Source organism: Mobula birostris, chromosome 1, assembly GCF_030028105.1.
Source record: "Mobula birostris isolate sMobBir1 chromosome 1, sMobBir1.hap1, whole genome shotgun sequence".
Classification (NCBI taxonomy): domain Eukaryota; kingdom Metazoa; phylum Chordata; class Chondrichthyes; order Myliobatiformes; family Myliobatidae; genus Mobula; species Mobula birostris.
This window is the reverse complement of record NC_092370.1, coordinates 251,098,635-251,125,311: the sequence shown is the minus strand read 5'-3', so window position 1 is coordinate 251,125,311 and position 26,677 is coordinate 251,098,635. Positions and strand designations below refer to the sequence as shown.

The 26,677-nt window shown below is 42.6% G+C and overlaps 1 protein-coding gene across 1 annotated transcript in view; it reads left to right on the top strand.

Annotated features, from left to right (window-relative positions):
- Window positions 1-26,677, top strand: part of LOC140194116 (protein unc-79 homolog) — a 338,541-nt gene that overhangs the window by 292,782 nt on the left and 19,082 nt on the right. The window contains exons 41-44 of the mRNA XM_072251578.1: window positions 4,657-4,746; window positions 14,453-14,628; window positions 14,870-15,053; window positions 19,885-20,082. Of these exons, the coding sequence (XP_072107679.1) occupies window positions 4,657-4,746; window positions 14,453-14,628; window positions 14,870-15,053; window positions 19,885-20,082 (648 nt within the window). The remainder of the gene's footprint in view (window positions 1-4,656; window positions 4,747-14,452; window positions 14,629-14,869; window positions 15,054-19,884; window positions 20,083-26,677) is intronic.

Below are 26,677 nucleotides of genomic sequence, written 5' to 3'. Positions count from 1 at the left end.
AGGAGCAACACCTCATATACCGTCTAGGTAGTCTCCAGCCCCTTGGTATGAACATAGAATTCTCCAACTTCCGGTAATTCCCTCCCCCTCCCTTCCTCTATCCCTATGTCACTCTGCCCCCACCCCCAGCTGCCTATCACCTCCCTCATGGTTCCGCCTCCTTCTACTACCCATTGTGTTTTCCCCTATTCCTTCTTCACCATTCCTGCCTATCCCCTCCCTGCCTCCCTTCCCCCACCCCTTTATCTTTCCCCTTACTGGTTTTTCACCTGGAACCTACCAGCCTTCTCCTTCCCACCGTCCCCCCACCTTCTTTATAGGGCCTCTGTCCCTTCCCTCTACAGTCCTGACGAAGGGTTCTGGCCCGAAACGTCGACCGATCTTTTCCACGGATGCTGCCCGATCTGCTGAGTTCCTCCAGCGTGTTGTGAGTGTTGCTTCATTTCAGTTGGCTCCCAAGAAGCAGAATGAGGCAGCCCGAATGGAATCTGACTATCATCCTATTTGTTCATTACCTCAATGACTAGTGCATCATGACTTCGAGCAGATGGGGGTTGTTAACCATGGTTAGTAGCTCATCTAGGGGAAGGAAAACTCCGCTACCTTGCAGCTATACCCACGCATGGAGAAGGCTTTGGGAATAAACCCCGAGGGAAATATCCGGAGCTGGAGTCCCTAAGGCAGTCCTACGTTGAGTTCAACGCTGACTGGCAACTCCTGTGATGCTGCTGTTACCAAAGTGTATCAGTTGCTGCCATTCCTTTGGATTCATCAGATGCAGAGCAAGGGTGGGGGGGATGCTACATGGGCAACAGCTTGTTTTCCATATCACACTGCCCTGGCTTGCATATTACCTCAACAGCTGGGATGCAACCTCCATGATCGATACTGACTAAGCTGCAGTGTGTATCATTGTCAAAGTACCTCAGTAAGGAACTCGGAAAGATTCTCCCAGACCTCTGCCCACCACCACTGATAGGACAAAGGTATCAGTGAATGGGAAAACAATCTGTATCTTCCTCTCCAAGTGCACACTATCCTGACTAAGATCATTGCTGAGTCTAAATCCTGGAACTCAATGACATTGTGGCAGTACTTTCATCAGAAGGACTTTAGTGGCCAAGGTGAGAGCTCAGTCCTCTTTGGTGATGAGAAGTAGCTAGTAGTCTTGCAGGTGGTACCTGAACACAACAGATAATACATCTTTTGTTCCCTTGTACCTGTGCAAAAGTGGACTGAAGTGCCTGAATTCCTGGGATACAGTTACACTTGCAGAATTCTCAGAACTTGTCCACATCTATTCAACGTTAGTGGTTTTGGAATGAAGTAGGATGTCCTCAGTAAGTGCAAACTGAAAAAGTAACGTTTTATTTGTATCCTTACAAACATGCAACGGTGTATTCTGATGATGAACTGGAAGTTATGATGGCTATTTATTATGTACCATATTCTAGATTAATTAGATAATTAATGCAGACAGTTGTGAGCTGTTGCAATTTGGGAGGATAAACCTGGGTGGGTCTTACACAGTGAGCAGTAGGGCACTGGGGAATGCAATAGAACAAAGGGACCTTAGAATAGAGATACTTTATTCTTTGAACGTGGCACCACAGGCTCATAAAGAGAGCTTTTGACACATTGGCCATCGTAACTCAGGGCACTAAGTACAGGAGTTGGGATGTTATGTTGAAGTTGTATAAGATGCTGGTGAGGTGAATTTTGGAGTATTTTGTGCAGTTTTGATCACCTACCTGCAGGGAAGATATTAACTAAGCTGATTCCACAACCTACAGACTCCACAACTCATGTTCTCAGTATTATTTATTTATTAGGAAAGATACTAGCAAGAGTCAAGGATTAGAAATAAAGGGAACCTTTTTTGATTGGCTGTGAGGAGTATAGCTAGGGTGAATGCTTGCAGACGTTTTCCCCTCAGGGTGAGTGTGAAAGGTGAACTATTTAAGGGGAATTTGAGTGTGAATTTCGTCACTCAGACAGTGGTATGAGTGTGGATGACCCCCCAGTGGAAATTATTGATGGGAGGTCAATTATTACATTTAGGGAACATTTAGATAGGCCCATGGAGGAGAGGGGTATGGCATTCTTTGGTCAGTTGCAGGCAGATGGGATGAGGCAAAAGGCCAGGTTGGCACAGACTAGTTGGACCGAAGGGTTGTCGTGCTTTATGATCCATGATGTCTTTTCGAGGCATCAGACCTTGAATATGTTATGGATGCTGGGAAGGGTACTGTGCGCGGTGGATGGAGCTGGTTGAGTTCACAACTTTCTGCAGCTTAGTTTTTGATTCTGTGCAGTCGCCCTCCTCCATATCAGACAGTTAAATACTGTATTGGTAAATTGTGATTCATTAGGTTCTTTAAAGAAATACAGTAATTGTTTACTTTGTGCAAAGAAATCTGCATATAAAAGTGACGCACACAAAATGCTGGAGACACTCAGCAGGCCTTGTGGAAAAGAGTACAGTCGCTGTTTCAGGCTGAGGCCCCTCAGCAGGGCACTCTCAGGATAAGACTTTTCATTCCAGAATGAAGGAGATGTTCTCCAGAACTTCCACCACCTCCAACGGGATCACGTCACCAAGCACATCTTTCCCTCCTCCCCATTTCTCCCTATGCAACTCCCTTGTCCAATTGTCCTTCCTGGCACTTTCCTTGCAAGCGGAACAAGAGCTGCACCACCTCCTTCACTGCCATTCAGTGCCCCAAACAGTCCTTCCAGGTGAGATGACACTCCACCTGTGAGTCTGTTGGGGTCATATACTGGGGTCCTATACTGTGTCCAGTGCTCCATGTGTGGCCTCCTGTGTATGGGTGAGACCTGACGTAGATTGGGAGACCACTTTGCCGAGCACCTACACTCTGTCCCCCAGAAGAAGCAGGATCTCCCAGATGCCCCCCATTTCAATTCCATTTCCCATTCTCATTCCGATATGTCTATCCATGGCCTCCTCTACTGTTGTGATGAGGTCACACTCAGGCTGGAGGAACAACACCTTATATTCCACCTTTGTAGCCTCCAACCTGATGGCACGAACATTGACTTCTCTAACTTCCGGTAATGCCCCACTCCCCCCCTCCCCCCCCCCCCACCACTTCACCATTCCCCATCCCTTTTTCCCTCTCTGACCTTATCTCCTTGCCTGCCCTCTGGGGATCCTCCTCACTTCTCTTTCTTCCATGGCCTTCTGTCCCCTCCTATTAGATTCCCCCTTCTCCAGCCCTGTATCTCTTTCACCAATCAACTTCCCAGCTCTTCATCCCTACCATCCCGGTTTCACCTATCATCTTGTGTTTCTTGCTCTGCCCCCCTCCCCCCACCCCACCTTTTAAATTTACTCCTCATTTCCTTATCTTTTTTTCTCCAGTCCTGCTGAAGGATCTTGGCCTGAAACATCAACTGTACTCTTTTCCATAGATGCTACCTGGCCTGCTGAGTTCCTCCAGCATTTTGTGTGTTGCTTGGATTTCCAACATTTGCAGATTTTAAAACCGCAAACACTAAGAAATCTGCAGAAGCTGGAATTTCAAGCAACTCACATACAAATTGCTGGTGAATGCAGCGGGCCAGGCAGCATCTATAGGAAGAGGTACAGTCGATGTTTCAGGCCGAGACCCTTCGTCAGGACTAACTGAAAGAAGAGATAGTAAGAGATTTGAGTGGGAGAGGGGGAGATCCGAAATGATAGGAGAAGACAGGAGGGGGAGAGATGGAGCTAAGAGCTGGAAAGTTGATTGGCAAAAGGGATGTGAGAGGATCATGGGACAGGAGGCCAAGGGAGAAAGAAACGGGGAGGGGGGGAAAAACCCAGAGGATGGGCAAGGGGTATAGTCAGAGGGACAGAGGGAGAAAAAGGAGAGAGAGGGAAAAAAATAATAATAATAAAAAAAATAAATAAGGGATGGGGTACGAAGGGGAGATGGGGCATTAACGGAAGTTAGAGAAGTCAATGTTCATGCCATCAGGTTGGAGGCTACCCAGACGGAATATAAGGTGTTGTTCCTCCAACCTGAGTGTGGCTTCATCTTTACTGTAGAGGAGGCCGTGGATAGACATGTCAGAATGGGAATGGGACATGGAATTAAAATGTGTGGCCACTGGGAGATCCTGCTTTCTCTGGCGGACAGAGCGGATCTGCAGATTTTCTCTTGTTTTTGCATATAAAAGTGTGTTCCTTAATTCTAATCAGAGACATTTATATGAGGCTAGAAACTCCCCATTGAAAATCTTGATGGTACCGAAGGGCTTTCCAGCTGATATATCAAATTGTTAGCTGCTGTGCAGTGACCTTGGTGTTGGTTGTGGAGAAAGCTCTTGCAAATTGCTCCCATACATAAACTGAAGGATGCTGATGTAGTCTTGTAACACTGTAGTGTAGTGAAGAAGCAGTGAAAAATATTTCAAGGATGAGATATTTTTGAGGATATGCCATGTCAGTTCACAGCAGATGAGGCACAATTGCTGTTTATAATGTAGGGAAGTATGAGCTCTGATATTAATAATTCTTGAAATTAACCATTCTTAAAACTTCACCTTGAACGACAAGCAATTATTTCCTTACAGAGCTCACAGAAATATTGGTTTTACTGTATAGAAAGCCACATACTGTTTATTGATCACGTTCTCTTTCTTTTGCAGTACACAACTGCTGCAATGGAATGCATGCGACAGTACATCAGCGAATTGTTGGACTTCATAGCTGATATGCACACACTGACCAAACTGAAGGTATGTCATCTTTTAAAGCTTCTGTTTAAATTCATAGTAACACACACAAAATACTGGAGGAACTCAGCAGGTTGGGCAGCATCTATAGAAAGGAATAAACAGTTTCAGGCTGAGACCCCTCATCGGGACTGGAAATGAAGTGAAGGAGGGGGAGGGGAAGAAGTCAGAAGAAAAAGGTGGGAGAAGGGAAGGAGGACAAGGTAGAATGTGAGGGGTGAAGCCAGGTGGGCAGGAGAGGGAGAATGGAGTAAGAAGCTGGGAGGTAATAGGTGGAAAAGGTAAGGGCCTGCAGAAGAAGGAACTGATAGGAGAGGAGAGTTGACCATGGGAAAAAGAGAAGAAAGAAGGTGATAGGCAGGTCAGGGGAAGTGGTAGGAGGCTAGAGTAGGGAATAGAAGAAGGAAGGTGGGATGGACAAAAAACCGGAAGGAGAAATCGCTGTTCATGCCATCAGGCTACTTAGACAGATTGTGATGTGTTGCTCCTCCATCTTGAGAGTGGCCTTATCGTGGCTAAACAGACCATAGACTGACATGTCGGAATGGGAATGGAGACAGGAAATACCACATTTCCTGGGTGGAGTGTAGGTACTCGACACAGAGGTCTCCCAGTTCATGTCGAGGCTCACCAATGTAGAGCAGTCCACATCGGGAGCACCAGACACAACGGACAACCCCAGCAGATTCGCAGGTGAAGTAGTACCCCACCTGGAAGGACTGTTTGGGGCCCTGAATGGAGGTAAGAGAGGACATGAGTGGGTTATATGTACAGAAAGATGCCGGAAATATCATGAAAGATCCCACCCGTCCTGTTCACGGACTGCTTGTCCAACTTCCATCAGGGAGGAGACTATGTAGCATCCACACCAGGATCACCAGACTCAAAAACAGTTACTTTCCCCAAGCAGTAAGTCTGATCGACACCTCCACCCACTAACCCACCCCCTCCACACCCCCAACCACCACTACTTTATCATTTCCTGTCAGAATCAATGTATAGACCTAGTGTCACTTTATGGACTTACGATCAATCTGTTAAGAGGAATAGATAGAGTGGACAGCGAGCGCCTCTTCCCCAGAGCACCACTGCTCAATACAAGAGGACATGGCTTTAAGGTAAGGGGTGGGAAGTTCAAGGGGGATATTAGAGGAAGGTTTTTTACTCAGAGAGTGGTTGGTGAGTGGAATGCACTGCCTGAGTCAGTGGTGGATGCAGATACACTAGTGAAATTTAAGAGACTACTAGACAGCTATATGGAGGAATTTAAGGTGGGGGGGGGTTATATGGGAGGCAGGGTTTGAGGGTCGGCACAACAATGTGGGCCGAAGGGCCTGTACTGTGCTGTACTATTCTATGTTCTATGTATAGAAGCTGTTATATATTTATATTTATTGTGTTTATTATTATTATTATTATCATGTTCTTTACCTTATTTTGTTTTTCTGTGCTGCACGGATCTGGAGTTACAATTATTTTGTTCTCCTTTACACTTGTGTACTGCAGCAATCTTGGGCATCAATCAATCTTGAATCTCCAGTTCAGAAAATCACTCGCAAGCACTAACATTGGCTGTGCATATGGTGCAATTTCATTGCAGCTCTTAATAGATGGATCATTTGTTTCTTATTAGATCAGCAACATTTCTAGACCAAAATGATTAAGTTCCTCAAAGTAACGAATGGACTAGAGAGGATGGGTAGAAGCAGATTGTTTTCAGTAACTAAAAACAAAAAATTAGGACCATAAGACCATAAGACAAAGGAGCAGATGTTGGCCATTTGGCCCATCGAGTCTGCTCCGCCTTGGGTAAAGACCTTGGGTAAAGAGGTAAATATTGGGGATTTTGAATGCTGGTCAGAAGTAACTTCCTTAGATAGTGCTCTGAGGTTATCATATTAATGTCTAGCATTAGTAGTTTAAACTAATTTGGTGGGGGATGGGAGCCAGAATGATAGTGCTGAAGATGAGGTGGTTGGTTTACAAACAGAGTCAGGGAGAAACAAACACAGTGATGATGACAGAACAGCAATGGCTGGAATTTCTGGAAGCAATTCAGAATGCACTATATATATATACCTCAAAGAGGAAGTAATATTTTTAAGGCATGATGACACAGCCATGGCTAATGAGAAGCCAAGGCTAGCATAAAAGCCAAATGGAGGGTATATTATAGAGCAAATATTAGTGGGAAGTTAGAGAATTAACAAGCTTTTAAAAACCAACAGGAGTCAGCTAAAAAAACTAATTAAGGAGATAAAGATAGAATACGAAGTTAAGCTAGCAAATAATACTGAAGAGGATACTAAAATTTCTTCAGATACATAAAGTGTAAAAGAAATGTAAAAGTGGATATCAAACCACTGGAAAATGATGCTGGAGAAGTAGGAACAGGGAAACAAAGAAATAGATGAACTGAATAAGTATTTTGCATCAGTCTTCACTCTGGAAGACACTAGCAGTATGGTGGAAGTTCCAAGTGTCAAGGTGTGTGAAGTTACTATTATTAGGGAGAAGGTTCTTAGGAAACCGAAAGGTCTGAAGGTAGATAAGACACCTGGACCAGATGGTGTGCAACCCAGGGCTTTGAAAGAGGTGGCTGAAGAGATTGTGGAGGCATTAGTGAAGGAAAATCACTTTTTATTGTGTACTTGGATTTTTAGAAGTCCTTTGCCAAGGTGCCACACGTGAGGCTGCTTAACAAGCTATGAGCCTATGGTATTCCAGGAAAGATTCTAGCATGGATAAAGCAGTGGCTATTTGACAGGAGGCAAAGCTTTTCTGACTGGCTGCCAGTGATTAGTGTTGTTCCACAGGGGTCTGTGTTGGAACCACTTCTTTTTACGTTATATGTCAGTGATTTGCGTGATGGAATTGATGACTTTGTTGCAAAGTTTGCAGACAATATGAGGGTAAGTGGAGGGGCAGATAGTTTTGAGGAAGTAGGCTTCATAAGGACTTAGGCAGATTTGGGCAAAGAAATGGGAGATGAAATACAGTGTTGAGAAGTGTATAGCCATGCACTTTGGTAGAAGAAATGAAAGGGTTAACTATTTTCTAACTAGAGAGAAAATACAAATATCTGAGGTGCAAAGGGTCTTGTGAGTCCTTGTGCAGGGATCACCAAAGTTTAGTTTGCAGGTTGAGTCTGTGGTGAAGAAGGCAACTGCGATGTTAGCATTCATTTCAAGAGAACTAGAATATAAAAGCAAGAATGTAATGTAGGAGCATTGTGTGCGGTTTTGGGCCCCTTATCTTAGAAAGGATGTGCTGAAACTGGAGAGGGTTCAAAGGAGGTTGATGAAAGTGATTCCAGGATTGAATAACTTGTCATATGAAGAGCGCTTGATGGTTCTGGCCTGTATTCACTGGAACTCAGAAGAATGAGGCGTGACCTAAATTGAAACCTATTGAATGCTGAAAGGCCTTGATAGAGTAGATGTGGAGAGGATGTTTTCTATGGTGGGAGAGTCTAAGACCAGGGGACACAGCCTTAGAATAGAGCGGCATTCTTTTAGAATGTAGATGAGGAGGAATTTCTTTAGCCAGAGTGGTGAATCTGTGAATTTCATTGCTACATTCAGCTGTGGAGGCCAAGACTTTATGTATACTTAAGGCAGAGGTTGATAGATTCTTGATCGGTCAGGGCATGAAGTTACATGGGTGGACGGGGGGGAGGGGAAGGCAGGAGATTGGGGCTGAGAGGAAAATGGATCAGCCATGATGAAATGGCAGAGCACTCCTGATGGGCCAAGTGGCTGAATTCTGCTCCTATATCTTATGGTCCCATGGTCTTGTTATCGATGAGGCAGAAATTGAATAAATTAATGATGAAAATGGAAAGAAGAACATTTGCTTCTGGATAGGGTAAATGGCAAAATATACTCTCTTGTTTATTTGCCTGTTTTCCATGTTAGAAATTCATTGTATGATTTTGCAGATATGTGATGTGATCATTAGTGGAGAACAAAATGCTATATTATTTCATGACTGGCCTTTGTTCAAATTATTTCCTGATAGGGGTTCTTTGGGATTAACTCTGCAAAGTTCACAGCTGGATACGCAGTTTCCTATCAGCAATCTCCTTTTAAACTAGAAAATGCAGAGCTTTACTATCACTGACCACTCTCAAGAAAAGAAGTAACTTGTCTGAATAGAGTCCTCAGTGTTTCTTTTATGTTACATTTGTGCAAGTGTTAAATTTAGATCAGGACAAGGAAAGATTGCATGTATGTGGATTAGCAGGCTCAAATTCAAGTTTATTGTCGTCTAACTTGACTGTACATAGATAGAACCAAATGAAACAATGTTCCTCTAGATCATAGTGTACCCACAAAACATATAAGACACACAGCACATAAAACAGAAGTCCTCGTCCTGATGCTCCTTTCCCTCCTTCCTGACAGTCATGGGTCAGATAGATTGTGGGATGACAAAACAATGCTTTGGTTTCTGCTTGGCTGCAAGAGAAAAGCCAGCCTTATCTCCTGATGGTGGCATCAATGTGTTACACACTGAGCATTATAACAACTTTATTAGCTTATGAACACCTTAAGATGTCAGTTCACCACCACCTTCTCAGGGGAAACTTGAATGCCAATTAAAAGTTGGATTAGAGACCATGTCTTGGGTAGGTTCGTTGAATGAACTCAGGCCTTTCTTTTTGGAGTAAAGGAAGATGAGAGATAATTTAATAGAGGTGTATAAGGAGGTACTTCTCCGTGGATTGTCACCTTGTCATGCTTGTGTGGTCCTGTGATCCCGAGAGCAATGCCGTCTGGAGCTATGCTCCTGGTAGGGTCACCCATGGCGGTAAGGTCGAGGGTGAGGTCCCTGACAAAGAACAATCCAACCAAGACCTCAATGTGGAACAGACGGACAAAGTTACTTCGAACTCAACGGCTGTGAGGGCGGATGAAGGCTGCAACAAATCCATCAGCTTCAATCGTCGTGGTTTCCATGCCATTGGAATCAGTTGGTTGAATTGTGAAGTATCGTATGCTTCTTGGAGTGCAACATCAAGTACACGCTCTGTGGGCCACTTCTTCAAGTCTTTCTGCAATCGGGGGAGGGCGACGGGAGCAGTCAATGTGATAGCTGGAAGCTCCTAGTCAAGAACTGGCACGAAAGCGGTGAATACTTGATTCAGTTGATCAACTTTTGGACAGAAGCAGGAAAGTTGTTAGGCAGCAGTATTCACATCTGAGCAGCCCTATTTAGGATCCACTCTGCTCACCCTGAACTGGGAAGGGGCTAGAAAAAGTGCCCTAGAAGTAGTCTGCTTCACCCTATCCTGTCTGGAAAGCCGCGTCCAGAGGGATCACCATCATGTGGTCGAAAAACATCGAGAAGTGAACTTGTGAAATTTGGAACCTGGAATATACGAAATCTGATGGATAGCCCAAACTCAGACCGACCAGAGAGGAGAACTGCCTTTGTTGCCCGGGAACTCCAAAAATTCAACTTTGACATTGTTGCTCTGAGTGAGACCCGCAGAGCTGGAGAAGGGCAACTAAAGGAAGAGCAAGGTCAATACACCTTTTTCTGGAAAGAACTTGATCCTGAACAACCGAGGATCCATGGAGTAGGTTTTGCCATCCGAAACAGCCTACTTCAGAAGCTGACAGAGCAGCTACTGGGAATCAATGAACGTCTCATGACTCTGTGAATCCAACTTGTCAAGAACCAACATGCCACCATCATCAGCGCCTATGCTCCAATTCTGGACACTGAAGATGAAGTAAGGATGAACTTCTGTGCCCAACTTGACACATCCTTTCCTCTGTTCCCAACAACAAGATCATTCTCTTGGGAGACTTCACTGCCAGAGTTGGGAAAGATCATAGGCTCTGGACCGGAATAATAAGCAAGGAAGGAGTTGGCAAGGTCAACACCAATGGAATACTCCTCCTCACCAAATGTGCTGAACACAACCTGGTGATTACAAACACCCTATTTCGCCAGAAAAACAGGCACAAAGTCTCCTGGTAGCATCCACGCTTCAAACATTGACACCTCATCGACTACATCATCGTACGATCTTGGGATCAACAAGATGTACTGATAACAAGAGCTGTTACTGGTGCTGACGAGTGCTGGACAGACCATCGACTCATATCGTCCACCATGAGAATGAAGATTCGGCCCAAAAGGAAACACCAAAATCAGAACACTATTAAGAACTTAAATGTTGACATCCTTCAAGACATCAGCCATGTACAGGAGTTCCAATAAAACCTTCAAGAACAACTGCCTCAACAAATCCCACCATCTGTAGAAGAACACTGGAATCAATTGAAAAACACTATCTTCACATCCTACAAAGAAACCATTGGTTCAAGATGAAAAAAAAATCAGGATTGGTTCGATGATAACGACAAACTACTCCAACAACTCATCAATGAAAAGAGAAAAACTTTCATGACCTTACAAAATGACCAACAATCGGCTACCAAAAGGAAACACTATCAGGAATGCAAGGCTACAGTCCAGAAGAGCACCCGAAACCTGAAAAACTAATGGTGGAGGAAGAAAGCTCAGGAAATCCAAGAACTAGCAGACACCAACGACACTCGAGGCTTTTTCAACACAACTAACGCTATTTTTGGCCCATCCACTCACAGTCAAGCCTCTCTCAAAAGCAAAGATGGTTCAACCATCCTGAAGAACAATGCTGACATCAATTCTAGATGGAGGGAGCACTTTGAAGACCTTCTAAATCAAACCGTCTCATTTGACAGGAAGGTGATTAACAACATTCCAAAACAGCCCGTTGATGACTCCCTAAGCAAAATACCAACACTTGACGAAGTCAAGGAAGCCATCAAAACCTTGGAAAACAACAAGGCCGCTGGACTCGATGGAATACCAGCCGAGGTCTACAAAATTGGAAGTAACCCGCTTCATTATCAGCTGCATCAACTTCTCATCAAGATCTGGATAAATGAAGACGTACCAGCTGGCATTAGAGACTCAGCAATCGTTGCCATCTACAAAAGGAAAGGCAATGGATCTGAATGCGGAAACTATTGTGGAATTTCCCTGTTAGCAACAGCAGGAAAGATCCTCACCCGCATCATGAACAACTGGCTCAAGCCTTTAGCTGAGAAGATCCTTCCAGAGACACAAGCTGGTTTTAGACCATCACGTGGAGCAATCGACATGATCTTCACAATGTGACAACTACAAGAAAAATGTCGTGAACAACTTCAACCTTTGTATGTGGCATTCATTGACCTCACCAAAGCCTTTGACTTTAACATAGGGAACTCCTATGGGATGTCCTATCCACCTATGGATGCCCTGAAAAGTACATTCGAATCCTGAGACTCCTCCACGATGGCATACTTGCCACAGTCATGGTCAGCAACATTACTGTGAGCCTTTTCAAGTTAGATCAGGAGTAAAACAGGGATGCGTGATTGCCCCAACTTTGTTCACCATCTTCAATTGCGACAATCATCACATTATCAAGGATGACCTACCCCCAGGAATCGAAATTGTCTACCGAACAGATGGCAGACTTTTCAATCTTGCCCGTCTCAAATCCAAAACGAAGACACCCACGAGTTCCCTCATCGAGTTCCAATACGCAGATGACAACAGTGTTGCAGCTCCTTCAGAAAACCACCTACAACAGATTCTGACTGCCTTCAACCGTGCATACCACGAAACTTAGACTTACCGTCAATTCCAAGAAGACTCAGATCATCTATCAACCGTCACCAATTAAGACAAATCGGATAAAACATCATTTCAACTTGGCGAAATAACCCTGGAAAACGTGGACTACTTTCCGTATCTTGGAAGTCACCTCTCCTCCAATGTCGACCTTAATGACAAGATCCAACATCGTCTTAAATGCGCTGGAACAGCTTTTGGACGCCTCCGAACAAGAGTCTTTCATGATCGTGACATCCGAACAGACACCAAAATGTTAGTGTACAAAGCAGTGGTAATTCCAATGCTCCTGTATGCATCAGAAACCTGGCCAACATACTGACAACATCTGAAGGCACTTGAAAAGTTCCATCAATGCTGTCTTCGAAACATCTTAAATATCAGCTGGGGATAGAAGAACCAACGTCAGTGTGCTAAATGAAGCAAAAGCAACAAGCATTGAAGCCTATGTCATCAAGAACCAACTAAGATGGAGCGGTCATGTTGTTCGGATGAAAGACGAACATCTGCCGAAACAAATCTTCTACTCCCAGCTTAAAGAAGGCAAACGTAAAAGAGGCGGACAACAGAAGAGATTCAAAGACGTCTTAAAAGCCAACATGAAGAAATGTAACATCGATATCAACAATTGGGAAACCAATGCCAAGGACAGGAAACTCTGGCAAGCCATCATCCGAGGAGGAACAGCAACTTTCGAAGCCAACATATGTGCAGAATTAGAAGAAAAGAGAAGAGAATGGAAAGAGAGGCAGCAACAGCCAAAGCCCGATCTGTCATCTGGAACTACCTGTCCTGAATGCGGAAGAACTTTCAAAGCCAAGATCGGACTCATAAGCCACTTGAGAGCCCATAAGTAGATCAACAGAACGAAGACCATCATCCCCGACCTCGAGGGATAGCCACGACGACGACGATAAGGAGGTAAAGGGCGTACACTGAGTGGACAGCCAGCACCTTTTTCCCAGGGCAGCAACGGCTAATGTGAAGGGGCATAATTTTAAGGTGTTGGAGAAAGTATAGGGAGGGATATTTTACTCAGGGAGTGGTGTGCTTGGAACACACTGGGGAGGTTGTGGCAGAAACAGATACATTAGGAACATATATGAGATTTATTGATAGGAACATGGATGAAATAAAAATGGATGGCTAAGTGGGAGGGAAGGTTTAAATTAATAGAGTAGATTAAAAGGTCAGCACAGCATTGTGGTCATAGGGCCTGTACTATGCTATAAGGTTCTGTGTTGTATATTAGCTTAACCTGTGAAGCCCACATTCCCCTGAATGGATATGAAATATTATAGTACTCTATATGGGCTATGAGACTGTTGAATACATTGCCATCACTGAGGTCTTGTCATTACCTAGCTACGAACTACACAAATTTTGAATTATATTTGACTTATATGATAATATTTTGTTTTATGTGCGGTGCGTGGTATGTCTTGTGGGTGCACTGTGGTCCAGGGGAACATTGTTTCGTTTGCAGCACACACAAATGGCTGGAGGAACTCAGCAAGTCAGACATCATCTGTGTAAATGAATAAAGAGTTGACGTTTCAGGCCGAGACCCTTCTTCGCTACATAATGCTGAGTTCCTTCAGCGTTTTGTATGTGCTGCCCCGGATTTCCAGCCTCTGCAGAATCTCTTGTGTTTATAGTTTGTTATTTTGTTTGGGTTGTATATTCTGTACGTACAGTCAGATGACAATAAACTTGGAACTTGAAGTTAAAAACCAGAATCAGGTTTAAGGAAAAATAAATTTTGTCTGATTCACTACCACTGCTCACCATTTACCATTAATGAGTTTAGAAATAATGAGAATGGTTGTTATGTATTTAAATATTTGTACCCTGATGCAGGCAGACAGTCTCTGAAGAGTATTGATAATGGCTGGGGTCACCGATCTTGTAAAAAGAAGGCAATAGCTAACCACTTTTGTAAAAAAATTTGCCAAGAACAGTCATGGTTAGACATAGCACATAATGATGATGATGAATTTAGTATAATATGATAACTTTTACTTTACAGGGTCACATGAAAACTTGTTCTCAGCCTTTGCATGAAGATACGTTTGGCGGCCATCTTAAAGTAGGATTAGCACAGATAGCTGCAATGGAAATTTCCAAAGGGATTCATCGTGATAACAAAGCCGTCATTCGTTACTTGCCGTGGTTATACCATTCTCCTTCCGCGATGCAACAAGGGTAACACTATGAACTCTAGCAGTGTTGTGGAATAAACATCTGTCTCTAGAAATCAAAGTATCTTTATATTTAAGATAACATTTATTCTAACTATTCTGATTAAGATTATATTAACACATTAAGGAAGCAAATGATAAAAGTGCAGAAAGTATGTGAATTAATGTTAAATGCATATCAATCTATGTAAATGTCTGATTGTGCAATTGTGATTAATTTTTTTTCTTTTTCCAATTTGTTGTAGTCCAAAAGAATTTATTGAGTGTGTCTCCCATGTTCGTCTTTTGTCATGGCTGCTACTGGGTTCTCTTAGCCATAGTGTAGTGTGTTCAGGATCCACGTCATGCATGCCTATTCCTTTGGATGCTGGTTCACATGTTGCTGATCATCTTATAGTTATCTTGCTTGGATTTCCCGAGCAATCCAAGGTAATGTGAATGTTTCACAAATTTAGAAAATGCAGTTCCATTGTTTTAAAATTGCAAGATCTGCACTATCTAATAATGTAAAACTGATGCTCTAAATTTCCATTTTTGGCTTCTATCCTACTAAGTGAATGGCTTTACGATATTTATTCAGAAATTCTGACAGTCCTCTGTCAATTATTTGGTAAGTGGTTAACAGAAACAAGTACCTAGCTCAGGGGTTTCCAACTTTTTTTATGCTATGGACCCCTACCATTAACCGAGGGTCCATGCACCGCAGTATGGGAACCCCTAGTTTAAAGCAAATTCTTCCATTGCAACTGCAGTCTAATTATCTTGATGCTTCATTCAATGCTGGCTAAGTTATAAGATTCTGGAATATATACATCACACAATTCTGTGTGTGTGTAAGTGTACATAGTCACAAAAATTAAATATTTCACAAGTTATTTTATTCAAATATCGGTTCATTTCATATCCTTAATAGCTCTGAAGTAATAGTTATCTGCAATTTAATTAACTAATTGATTTAGAGATACAGCATGGAACAGGCGCTTCCAGCCCAACCAGCTACACAGCAACCATCTATGTAACATTAGTCTAGTCATGGGACAGATTACAACGACCAATTAACCTATCTTTGGACTGTGGGAGGAAATTGGATCATCCTTACGGACTGCTGGAATTGAATTCTGAACTCCAGAATGGCCCTAGCTGTAATTATTGATTATCAGTTCAGTTATTTATCTAAAACCCATTTATAAATGTGTCTTATAATAATTCTGTCACCTGTAAGTATCACAGTAAGGTTATTATCAATGGTGTAAAAGCACCCATTGAAATTCTGTATGTTATTGATAGTTGTACTGGTCATAGTAATCTAGTCTTTCATTGGAACTTTAACATTTTTTATAATCCACCTGGATTTCATCTCCACTGGATGCTGCATATAAAATGTGAGAGTAATTTTGCTGTTTTGCTGGTGAAGATGAAGCACTGGTGATAAAAATTCATCCAAATGACTGCTCCAGTATATTTTGCAGGGCAGTTGACCACAAAAAAGAAACATGAGGAAGATTAAACTTAGGACAAAGTAGAATGGTTTATAGGTGGCTTCTTATTTAGGTATTTGAAAGTTGATTTTAAATTGGATGTGAGGATATAACTGAACTTTGCAGGGTACAAGTCTTGGCATTCTGAAATCAAGAAAAATAAGTTTAAGTTTAAAGTTAAGTTCGAGTTTAATGGTCATTCAACAATACACATGTAACAGTTAAATGAAATAGTGTTGTTGTCAGGCCAAGGTGCAGCAAACAGTACACGCAGTCACATACAGTCACAAAAAGAAATAATAATAATAAAAATAATATAAACCAAGTCCCTGAGTGTCATGAGCTGTAGATTGATGGTGTGTGGGTGTTGTCCTGGAGCCACGTTTCTGCAAGAACATGTACACAGCAGTTTGTCATGTTACAGAGGTGCTGAAAACCTAATCTAAGAATATGAACTGTTCAATGTACTCAGCAGATCAGGCAGCATCTGCAGAAAGAGAAATGGTGTTAATGTTTTCAGTCTGACGCCCTTCATCAGAACAGAAACATTGACCCTGTTTTTCTCTTCCCACAGATGCTGAGTGTTGCCAGCATTTTCTGTTTTGATTGGTAGTTTTGCATTTGGTTGCAAGTGGCAACACAGGGGTTAGAAGAGTCAACAACTTTATATTTTGTTTCCTTAGTTTTTGACAATTAAGCTCAAGCATTTGTCAAGAACAGTGGATGAGGGAAGAAAGTGTCGAAGGCTTACATATGGAAACTGACTGTCTCCTTTTGTGTGCTAGTGATGTGAACCCAAGGTTTATTGTAGATTTCAGCTGTGAGCTGTTACTAAAAATATTCTACAAATAGTCAATGCCTTACCACCTACAGTTTAACTATATATATAAAACTGCACAGAAGTCTCAGGCACATATATGTAGCTAGGGTGTCTAAGACATTAGTTTAGGTATGTATATATACGAGGGCACCTAAGATTCTTGAACAGTATTGTATTTGTCAACGTGGAGCAGAGAGCAGGTTGGTAAATCTGGTGAGAGCAATGAATGTTGGGAATGGCAAGCATGGAGTGCCAGGGGAGGGTTGTGTGACAGGTGGCAGAGAGGGAGTGCCGGGGCAGTGAGGGCAGGGGTGTTGTGGGTGCAGACAAACCCAACACTTGAGACACCAGGCAAGGTCATTTGATTCCAAACAACTGGTTTATTGATCATTACAGAATGTCTCTCTGTTGCTTTCCGCTCTCTCCCCTCTCACTGCCCCCTTCCCACTCTCAGTCCACAATAGAGACCCATATCAGAATCAGGTTTATCATCACTCACATATATCATGAAATTTGTTTTTTTTTCTTGTATGGTGCAATACATACAATTACTACAGTATTGTGCTAAAGTCTTAGACACCCTAGCTATATGTGCCTAAAATTTTTGCTCAGTAATGTAGCTTGTTGAAATATTCTAATTCAGCTTCCGTTTTCTTCACTAGGAATTCATAATGAAAAACAACTGTTTAAAATCAAGAAAATAAATGCCTTCATGTTACCTCAGAAATATATCAATGTATTTCACAAATAATAAATTAATTTGAAGGATAGCAACTGTTGTGTAGAGAGGCATGTCAACCATTTACAAAGCACCAGACTACTGTAGGTAGCAAAGAAATAGGTGGAAAACAGAACATCAAACAGTACAGCACAGGAACAGGCCCTTTGGCCCACAGTGTGGTGCTGAACCAAATAAATTAGTAACCAAATGGCCAACTAAAACTAATCCCTTCTGCCTCCACAATGTCCGGACCCCTCCATTTTCCTCATATTCATGTGCCAATCTCAGCGTCTATTAAGAGTTCCTAATGTTTCTGCCTCTACCAGCACCCCAGGCAGTGCATTCCAGACACCCATCACTCTGTGTGTAAAAATAACTTGCCCCTCACATCTCCTTTGATATTAGTTCACTCACCTTAAATGCATGTCCTCTGATATGAGACATTTCAACACTGGATAAAAAGATAGTCTGTGTACTCTGTCTATGCCTCTCATAATTGTATAAACCTCTATCAGATCTCCTCTCAGCCTCTAGCACTCCAGAGAAAACAACCCAAGTTTGTCCAACCTTTCGTTATAGCACATGCCCTCCAATCCTTGGATTTTCCGAAGGCCTTTGACAAGGTGCCACACATGAGGCTGCTTAACAAGCTATGACCCCTTGATATTACAGGAAAGATTCTAGCATAGATAAATGATATGAAGTATTTAATGAGTGGAAATGTAACAATGAAACACATCAAATTCTCTGATTAATGAAGAGTACAAAACACTGAAGGTTTGAATTTAATGTATCTTACATAATTTAAAACCTGTGCCTAGTACTGTTATGGTAACAGGACTTTAGGCTCTGGAAGTGGTCCATTTTATCAGTTTCTGAACAAAGGTAACTGCATGGGTCATTTCTGTCTTAGTTCATTTCTGCCGTAATAATGTGAAAATGCTGCTTCAACCATATTTTCTGCAACTTAAGTGTAATGCAAAGAGTTATTTTTTAGTAATAACCTTTACAAAGCCCTTGCATTTTAGTTTTTCTTTAAATAAAGTGAGGAATGTATTATTTTCTGATAAATAGTTTGAGAATAATATAAATGAAGAAGGACTGCTTTTATCTGATTCCACTAATCAATGCATACCCTGACGTATAATACTCTATCTGAGGAACTAGGTTATAGGAAAAAGCTGAATAGGTTAGGGCCTTATCCCTTGGAATGTAGGAGAATGTGATAGAGGTATACAACATTATGAGGGGTATAGATAGGGTAAGTGCAAGCAGGCCTTTTCCACTGAGGTTGGGTAGAGACAACAACTAGAGGTTATGGGTTATGAGTGAAAGTTGAAATGTTCAAGGAGAATATGAGGTGGAGCCTCTTTGGTCAGAGGCAGATGAGGGTGTGGAATGGGCTGTCAGCGGGTGTGGTAGATGCAGGTTTGATTTCAAAATTTAGGAGAAATTTGGATAGGTCCATACATGAATATGAGGGGTATGGAGGGCTATGGTCTGGGTGTGGGTCGATGGGACTCAACAGATTAATAGTTTGGCATGAACTGGATGTGCTAGAGGGCCTGTTTCTATTCTGTAGTGTTCTATAACTGACTCTGTCTGGTGCATTGATCTCAAGATAAGTGCATTGCCAATCAATGCACTGTGATGTAATAGATCTTAATGAGTTGGAAAACTTTGAATCAATTAATAAATGGTTTCAGATTCAAATAATTCCTCATTTTTGTGTCAATGTTGAAGTGTATTACACTGAAATAGTCTCAAACCTCAGAGTTAGTTAATCTTTCTACAAACGTTTGTAATTTAGCAAGTTTTCCATTAGTCCTTTGTGTTTGTGCAGATGTTTATAATTACAAATAGCAACAAGTGCACAGAGTTGTGTGAAATCTATGTGCATGTAGTATTTAACATGAGAGGAGTGCTGACTGATGTCCAGTGTAACCATCATAAATCAGATGAGAGGAGTGCTCACTGATGTCCAGTGTAACCATCATAAATCAGATGAGAGGAGTGCTGACTGATGTCCAGTGTAACCATCATAAATCAGATGAGAGGAGTGCTGACTGATGTCCAGTGTAACCATCATAACTCAGATGAGAGGAGTGCTCACTGATGTCCAGTGTAACCATCATAAATCAGATGAGAGGAGTGCTGACTGATGTCCAGTGTAACCATCATAAATCAGATGAGAGGAGTGCTGACTGATGTCCAGTGTACATTTTGCTTTTTGTTTTGCAGGCATCTGTACTGCACATGTGCTCTCTCTTCCATGCGTTTATATTTGCTCAGCTGTGGACAGTCTACTGTGAGCAAGCGGCATCCACCCCACCTCCACAGAGTCAGAATGAATATGTCTCTACAGCCATTCTAACCGCCCTGGAATTCTGGAGCCGAGTGACTCCGAGTATTTTACAGCTGATGGTTCATAATAAAGTTGTGAGTAACCATCAGAATATTTTCACCCTTGTTTGATTTGATATTTATTGCAGTGTGTCAAGAAGGTGGCATCCATCATTAAGAACCCCATCACACAGGACATCCCTCTTCTCATTGATACCAGCAGTGAGGAGGTACAGGAGCCTGAAGACACTCACTCAATATTCCAGAAACAGTTTCTTCCCTTCCTCCATCAGATTTCTGAATTGACAATAAATCCATGTACACTACTTAACTAATGTTGCTTTTTTTTGCACACTACTAATTTAATTATACATATATATATTCTTATTGTAAATTGTAGTTTTTTAGGCCACAAGGTGTAGGAACAGAATTAGGCCATTTGGCCCATCGAATCTGCTCTGCCATTTCATCATGGCTGATCCATTTCTGTCTCAGCCCCAATCTCCTGCCTTCTCCCCATAACCTTTGACACCCTGACAAATCAAGACTATTGAAACACCTTCAATTACTCCAAAAGACTGAGGTTTGGTAAAATACTGAAAGGCTTTTATTCGCTGTACAATACGACCTCCACAGTGAGTGTCTGCCCCCGGACTGAGGGGGAGGGGCAAGTCGAACCCCTTTATACGGGACTCTGTGGGAGGAGCCACAGGGGCAGTCAGCAGAGGGGTGTGTCCAGACAGGTAACCGAGTTACAACATATATACATGGTTTACCACAACTATATCAACCTCCACTTTAAAAATACCAAATGACTTGGCCTCCTCAGTCGCCTGTGGTAATCAATTCTACAGATTCACTACACTCTAGCTATAGAAATCCCTGCTCCTCTGTTCTGAGGCTGTGCCCTCTGGAATTTTATCATTACCTATTACACTGTACTGCTGCTGCACAACATATGCCAGTGATATTAAACCTGATTCGGATTCCGATGAAAACTGAACTGTCTAAGTGGAAACAAATCAAGTAGTGGATGGATTGAACAATTGTGGAAAGTGAAACAAGTTAATAACTCAAGAATAAGAACAGATAATATTCGACATACCTGGCAGGTTAGGCAGTGTTTGTGGAAAGTGGAATGCAGTTAATGCTCCTGAACGAATGCCCTTCGGCAGAATAATGCAAGCCTTTGTACATTTATCAGAGATTATCAAACCAAAGAGTCAGTTGTGATTTTATGGCTCGAGCTGTTGGGGAGGGTTTAAACTAATTTGGCAGGAGATGGGAACTGGAATGATAGGGCTGAGGATGGGGCAGTTGTCATACAGGTAATCTTTTTTTCTTCTTTATTTCATTCCATATTTGTTAGGGCACAGTTACTGCAGTGAGAATGGCTCCAAGGGCATTGTTTTGTTCTGTGTGTGAGATGTGGAAATTCAGGGAGACCTCCAGCCTCCCAGATAACAACATCTGCACTAGATGCACCAAGCTGCAGCTCCTCAGAGAACGCAACAAGTAACTGGAGCTGCAATTCGAAGACCTTTGGCTCATACTGGAGAATGAGGAGGTGATAGACAGGAGCTACAGGGAGGTATTCATCCCTAGGATGCAGGGGGCAGGTAACTGGGTGACTGTTGGGAGAAGGAAGGGAAATGCACAGCCAGTGCTGAGTACCGCTGTAGTTGTTCCGCTCGATAATAAATATATCACTTTGGATACTATTGAGGGGGACGACCTACCAAGGGAAGTTGCAGTGTCCAGGTCCGTGGTGCTGTGGCTCAGGAGAAAAGAGGTGAGGAGGACTGCAGAAGTGATAGGAGACTCCACAGTCAGAGGAGTAGAGGCAGGATTTTGTAGGCATGATAGAGAAACCTGGATGGTATGTTGCCACCCATGGGATGTATCAGAACAGGTCCATGGCATTCTAAATGAGAAGGGTGAACAGCCACAAGTCTAGGTACATATTGGCACCAATGACATGGGTAGGAAAGCTGAGGAGGTCCTCAAGTGAGAGCCCTATAGAAAGCTGAAAACAGGACCTCCAGGGTAGTAATCGCTGGATTGCCAGTGAGAGTAAGAACAGGATGATTTGACAGGTGAATGTGTGGCAGATGATCTGGTGCAGGGGGCAGGGGATCAGATTTATGGATCATTGGGATCTCTTCTGGGGAGGGTACGACCTGTGCAAAAGGGACAGACTACATCTGGACCTGAGGGGGACCAATATCTTTGCGGACAGGTTTTCCAGAGCTGTTTGGGAGGGTTTAAACTGATTTTGCAGGGGAATGGGAACTGGAGTGATAGTGCTGAAGATGAGGTAGTTGGTTTACAAACAAAGGCAATGTGTAGTGAGACTCCTAGCATGAATAGGCTGATGATAGGGCAAAATTGCAAAATCAGTGGGATGATTTGTAATGCAAAAGGTGGACAAAATCGAGAAGGGTGAATACAAGACTGAAGGTGTTATATTTGAATGTACGCCGTATATGGAATAAGTAGATGAACTTGTAGCACAGTTACAGATTGGCATGTGTGATGTTGTGGGTATCACTGAATCATGGACGAAAGAAGATTACAGCTGGGAGCTCAATGTCCAAGGATACACATTGTATTGGAAGGACAGGCAGGTAGGCAGAGGGATGGTGTGAGTCCTGTTAAAAGATGAAATCATATCATTTTAAAGAGGTTAGAGGGTGTTGAATCATTGAGGGTAGAGCTAAGAAGCTGCAAGGGTAAAAAGATCCTGATGGGAGTTATTTACAGAACCCCAAACATTACTGAAGATGTGGTCTACAAATTACAAGAAATAGAAAATGCATTTAAAAAGGGTACTGTTACAATTGTCATGGGGGATTTCAATATGCAGGAAGACTGGGAAAATCAGGTTGGTGTGGGATCCCAAGAGGGAGCATTTCTAGAATGCCAACAAGATGGTTTTTTTCGAAGAGATTGCGATTGAGTCCACTAAGGGTTCAATTCTGGCGTTTCCTGTAAGAAGTTTGTACATTTATCCGGTGGACTGTGTTGGCTTCCTCTGGGTGCTCCGGTCTCCTTCAACATTCTGTATCAGTATTATAGTGGCGAAAAAGGAATTACAGAGGCTTGAGAGAGGAGCTGGCCAAAATTCATTGGAAAGGAACACTGGCAGGAATGAAGGCAAAGTAGCAATGGTTGGAATTTCTGGAAGAAACTCAGAAGGCACAGGATATATACATCCCAAAGAGGAAGAAGTATTCTAAAGGCAAGATGACACAACCGTGGCTGACGAGAAATTAAAGCCAACATAAAAGCCAAAGAGAGGACATATAATAGAACAAAAATTAGTGGGGAGTTAGAATATTGGGAAGCTTTTAAAAGCCAACAGAAGGCAACTAAAATTGACATAAAGAAGGAAAGGATGGAATACAAAGGTAAGGTAGTCAATAATATTAACGAGGTTACCAAAAGTTTCTTTAGATAAATAAAGTGTAAAAGAGAGGCGAGAGTAGATATCTACTGGGAAATGATGCTGGAGAGGTAGTATGGGGACAAGGAAACGGTGGATGAAGTGAGTAAGTATTTTGCATCAGTCTTCACTGTGGAAGACACTAGCAGTATGCTGGAAGTTTGAGAGTGTCAGGGGGCAGAAGTGTGTGAAATTGCCATTACTTAAGGAGAAGGTTCTTGGAGTATACAGCAAGGGTTCCGAAAGAGGTGGCTGAAGAGATTGTGGAGGTATTGGTAATAATCTTTCAAGAATCACTAGATTCTGGAATGGTTTCGGAAGACTGGAACATTTTAAGTATCACTCCACCCTTTGGAGGGAATCAGATGAAAATAAATTATAGACCAGTTAGTTTGACCTCAATGCTTAGATAGATGTTGGAGTTGATTGTTAAGGATGAGGTCTGAGGGTACTTGGAGGCACATGATAAAATAGGCTGCAGTCAGCATAGTTTCCTTAGGGAAAAATCTTGCCTAACAAATCTGTTGGAATTCTTTAAAGAAATAGCAAGCAGGACAGCCAAAAGAGAATCGGTGGATGTTGCGTACTTGAGTTTTCAGAAGCCTTTGGCAAGGGCCACACATGAGGCTGCTTAACAAGCTATGAGCCCATGGAATTACAAGAAAGATTCTAACATGGATAAAGCAGTGGCTGACTGGCTGGGGGCAAAGAGGGGGAATAAAGGGAGGTTTTTCTGGTTGGCTGCTGGTTGACTAGTGGGGTTCCACAGGGGTCTGTGTTGGGATCACTTTTTTTTACATTATATGCCAATGACCTTGATGATGGAATTGATGGCTTGTGGCCGTTTTGGAGGACAACATGCAGATGGGTGGAGCAGAAGATAGTTTTGAGGAAATAGGTTACAGAAGGCTTAGGAGAATGGGCAGAGAAATGGCAGATGGAATACAAAGAAAGGATGTGTATGGTCATGCACTTTGGTAGAAGAAATAAAAGTCTAGACTATTTTCTAAATGGAGAGAAAATTCAAAAATCTGAGGTGCAAAGGGACTTGGGAGTCCTCGGTGCAGGATGCCCTAAAGGTTAATTTGTAGTGAGGAAAGCAAATACGATACTAGCATTCATTTTGAGAGAATTTGAATATAAAAACAAGGATGTAATGTCGAGGCTTTATAAGGCACTGCTGAGGTCTCACTTGGAGTATTGTGAACAGTTTCCGTTCTCTTGTGAATCCTAGAAGAAAAGATGTGCTGATTTTGGTGAGGGTTCAAAGGAGGTTCACAAAAATTATTCTGGGATTGAAAGGCTTGTCATATGAAGAGAGTTTGATACCTCCAGGCCTCGACTCACTGGAATTTGGAAGAATGAGATGTGACCTCGCTGCAACCTGTCAAATGTTGAAAGGCTGCGACAGAGTGGATGTGAAGCGGATGTTTCCTATGGTGGGGGAGTCTAAGACAAACGGATGTAGGATAAGAATAGAGAGGTATCCTTTTTAGAAAGGAGATGAGGAGGATTTCTTTAGTCGGAGAGTGGTGGATCTGTGGACTTTTTGCCACAGACAGCCGTAGAGGCCAAGTCTGTGTGTATATTGAAGATAGAGATGGATAGATTCTTGATTGGTCAGGGCATGAAGGGATATGGGAAGAAGGCAGAAGATCGGGGACTTGATGGGCCAAATGGCCTAATCCTAATCTTGCAACACACATCAAAGTCGCTGGTGAACGCAGCAGGCCAGGCAGCATCTCTAGGAAGAGGTATAGTCGACGTTTCGGGCCGAGACCCTTCGAAGGGTCTCAGCCTGAAACGTTGACTGTACCTCTTCCTAGAGATGCTACCTGGCCTGCTGTGTTCACCAGCAACTTTGATGTGTGTTGCTTGAATTTCCAGCATCTGCAGAATTCCTCATGTTTACGTTTTTAATCCTAATCTTATAATTTATGGTTTTATGGTTTTAAGATGTAATGTCCAGTGAGACTGTGAGGAAGGACAGGCAGCTATAGGCCAAAACTGCAGTTAGTGGGATGAGCTAAAGTGTAATGGGGTGAGGCATAATTGAAAAAGGGTGATGGATACAGGACTGAAGGTGTTATATTTGAATGCACGCTCTACATGGAATTAAGTAGATAATCTTGTATCGTATTTAGAGATTGGCAGGTGTGATGTTTTGGGAGTCGTGGCTGAAAGAAGATCATAGTGGGGAGCTTAACATCCAAAGCTATACAATGTATCAAAAAGATGGGCAGGTAGGCGAAGGGTAGCTGTGATGGTGTAAAATAAAATCTAATTTTTCGAAAGAGGTGCGATAGGATCAGAAGATATTGAACCCTTGTGTGTAATGTTAAGAAATGGCAAGGGTAAAAAGACCCTGATGGGAGCTATGTACATACAGTGCTGGGTATAAAGTCCTTGGCAGTGGACTGAGCTTTGTGCTTCACATGCTTTTGCAAAGGAGTTGTTGATGAAATCGCCATGAGGAAAGCAGCCAGTGGGCTGCCTGGTGTTTCACTTTACCCTGTTGAGGTTTTCCACTTCATTCCAGCAGTAGTCATCAGAAATGTGACGGAAGTGACTAGTATGTATAATTACACAATAGTATGTGGTGATACACTGGTATAACCACGCAGCTGTTATCCATCAGTAACACGAGGAGTTCTACAGATGCTGAAAATCTAGAGCAACGCTCACAAAATGCTGGAGGTCAGGCACCATCCATAAAAATGAATAAACAGCTGATGTCTTGGGCTGAGATGCTTCTTCAGGACTGGAGATATTCACCAGTAGATTGAGAGGAGATTTGATAGAGGTATACAAAATTATGAGGGGTATGTGCAAGCAGGCTTTTTCCACTGAGCCTGGGTGGGACTACAGCTAAAGGTCACGTGTTCTCAGTGAACAGAATAAAGTTTAAGGAAACATGAGGGAAACTTATTCACTCAGAGGATTCTGAGAGTGTGGAACAAGCTGCCAGCACAAGTGGTACATGCGAGCGTGATTTCAATCTTTAAGAGAAGTTTGCATAGGTACATGGATGGTAGGAGTATGGAGAGCTTTTCGTACGAGTGCAGGTCAATGGGAGTAGGCAGTTTAAATGGTTCAGTATGCATTAGATGGGTCAAATGGCCTGCTTCTGTGCTGTACTTTTCTAGGACTCTATGAACAGGACTCCAAACAGTAGCCAGCATGTGGGATACAAATTATGAGAAATTGAAAAGGCATATAAAAAGGGCAATGTTGCGATAGACATGG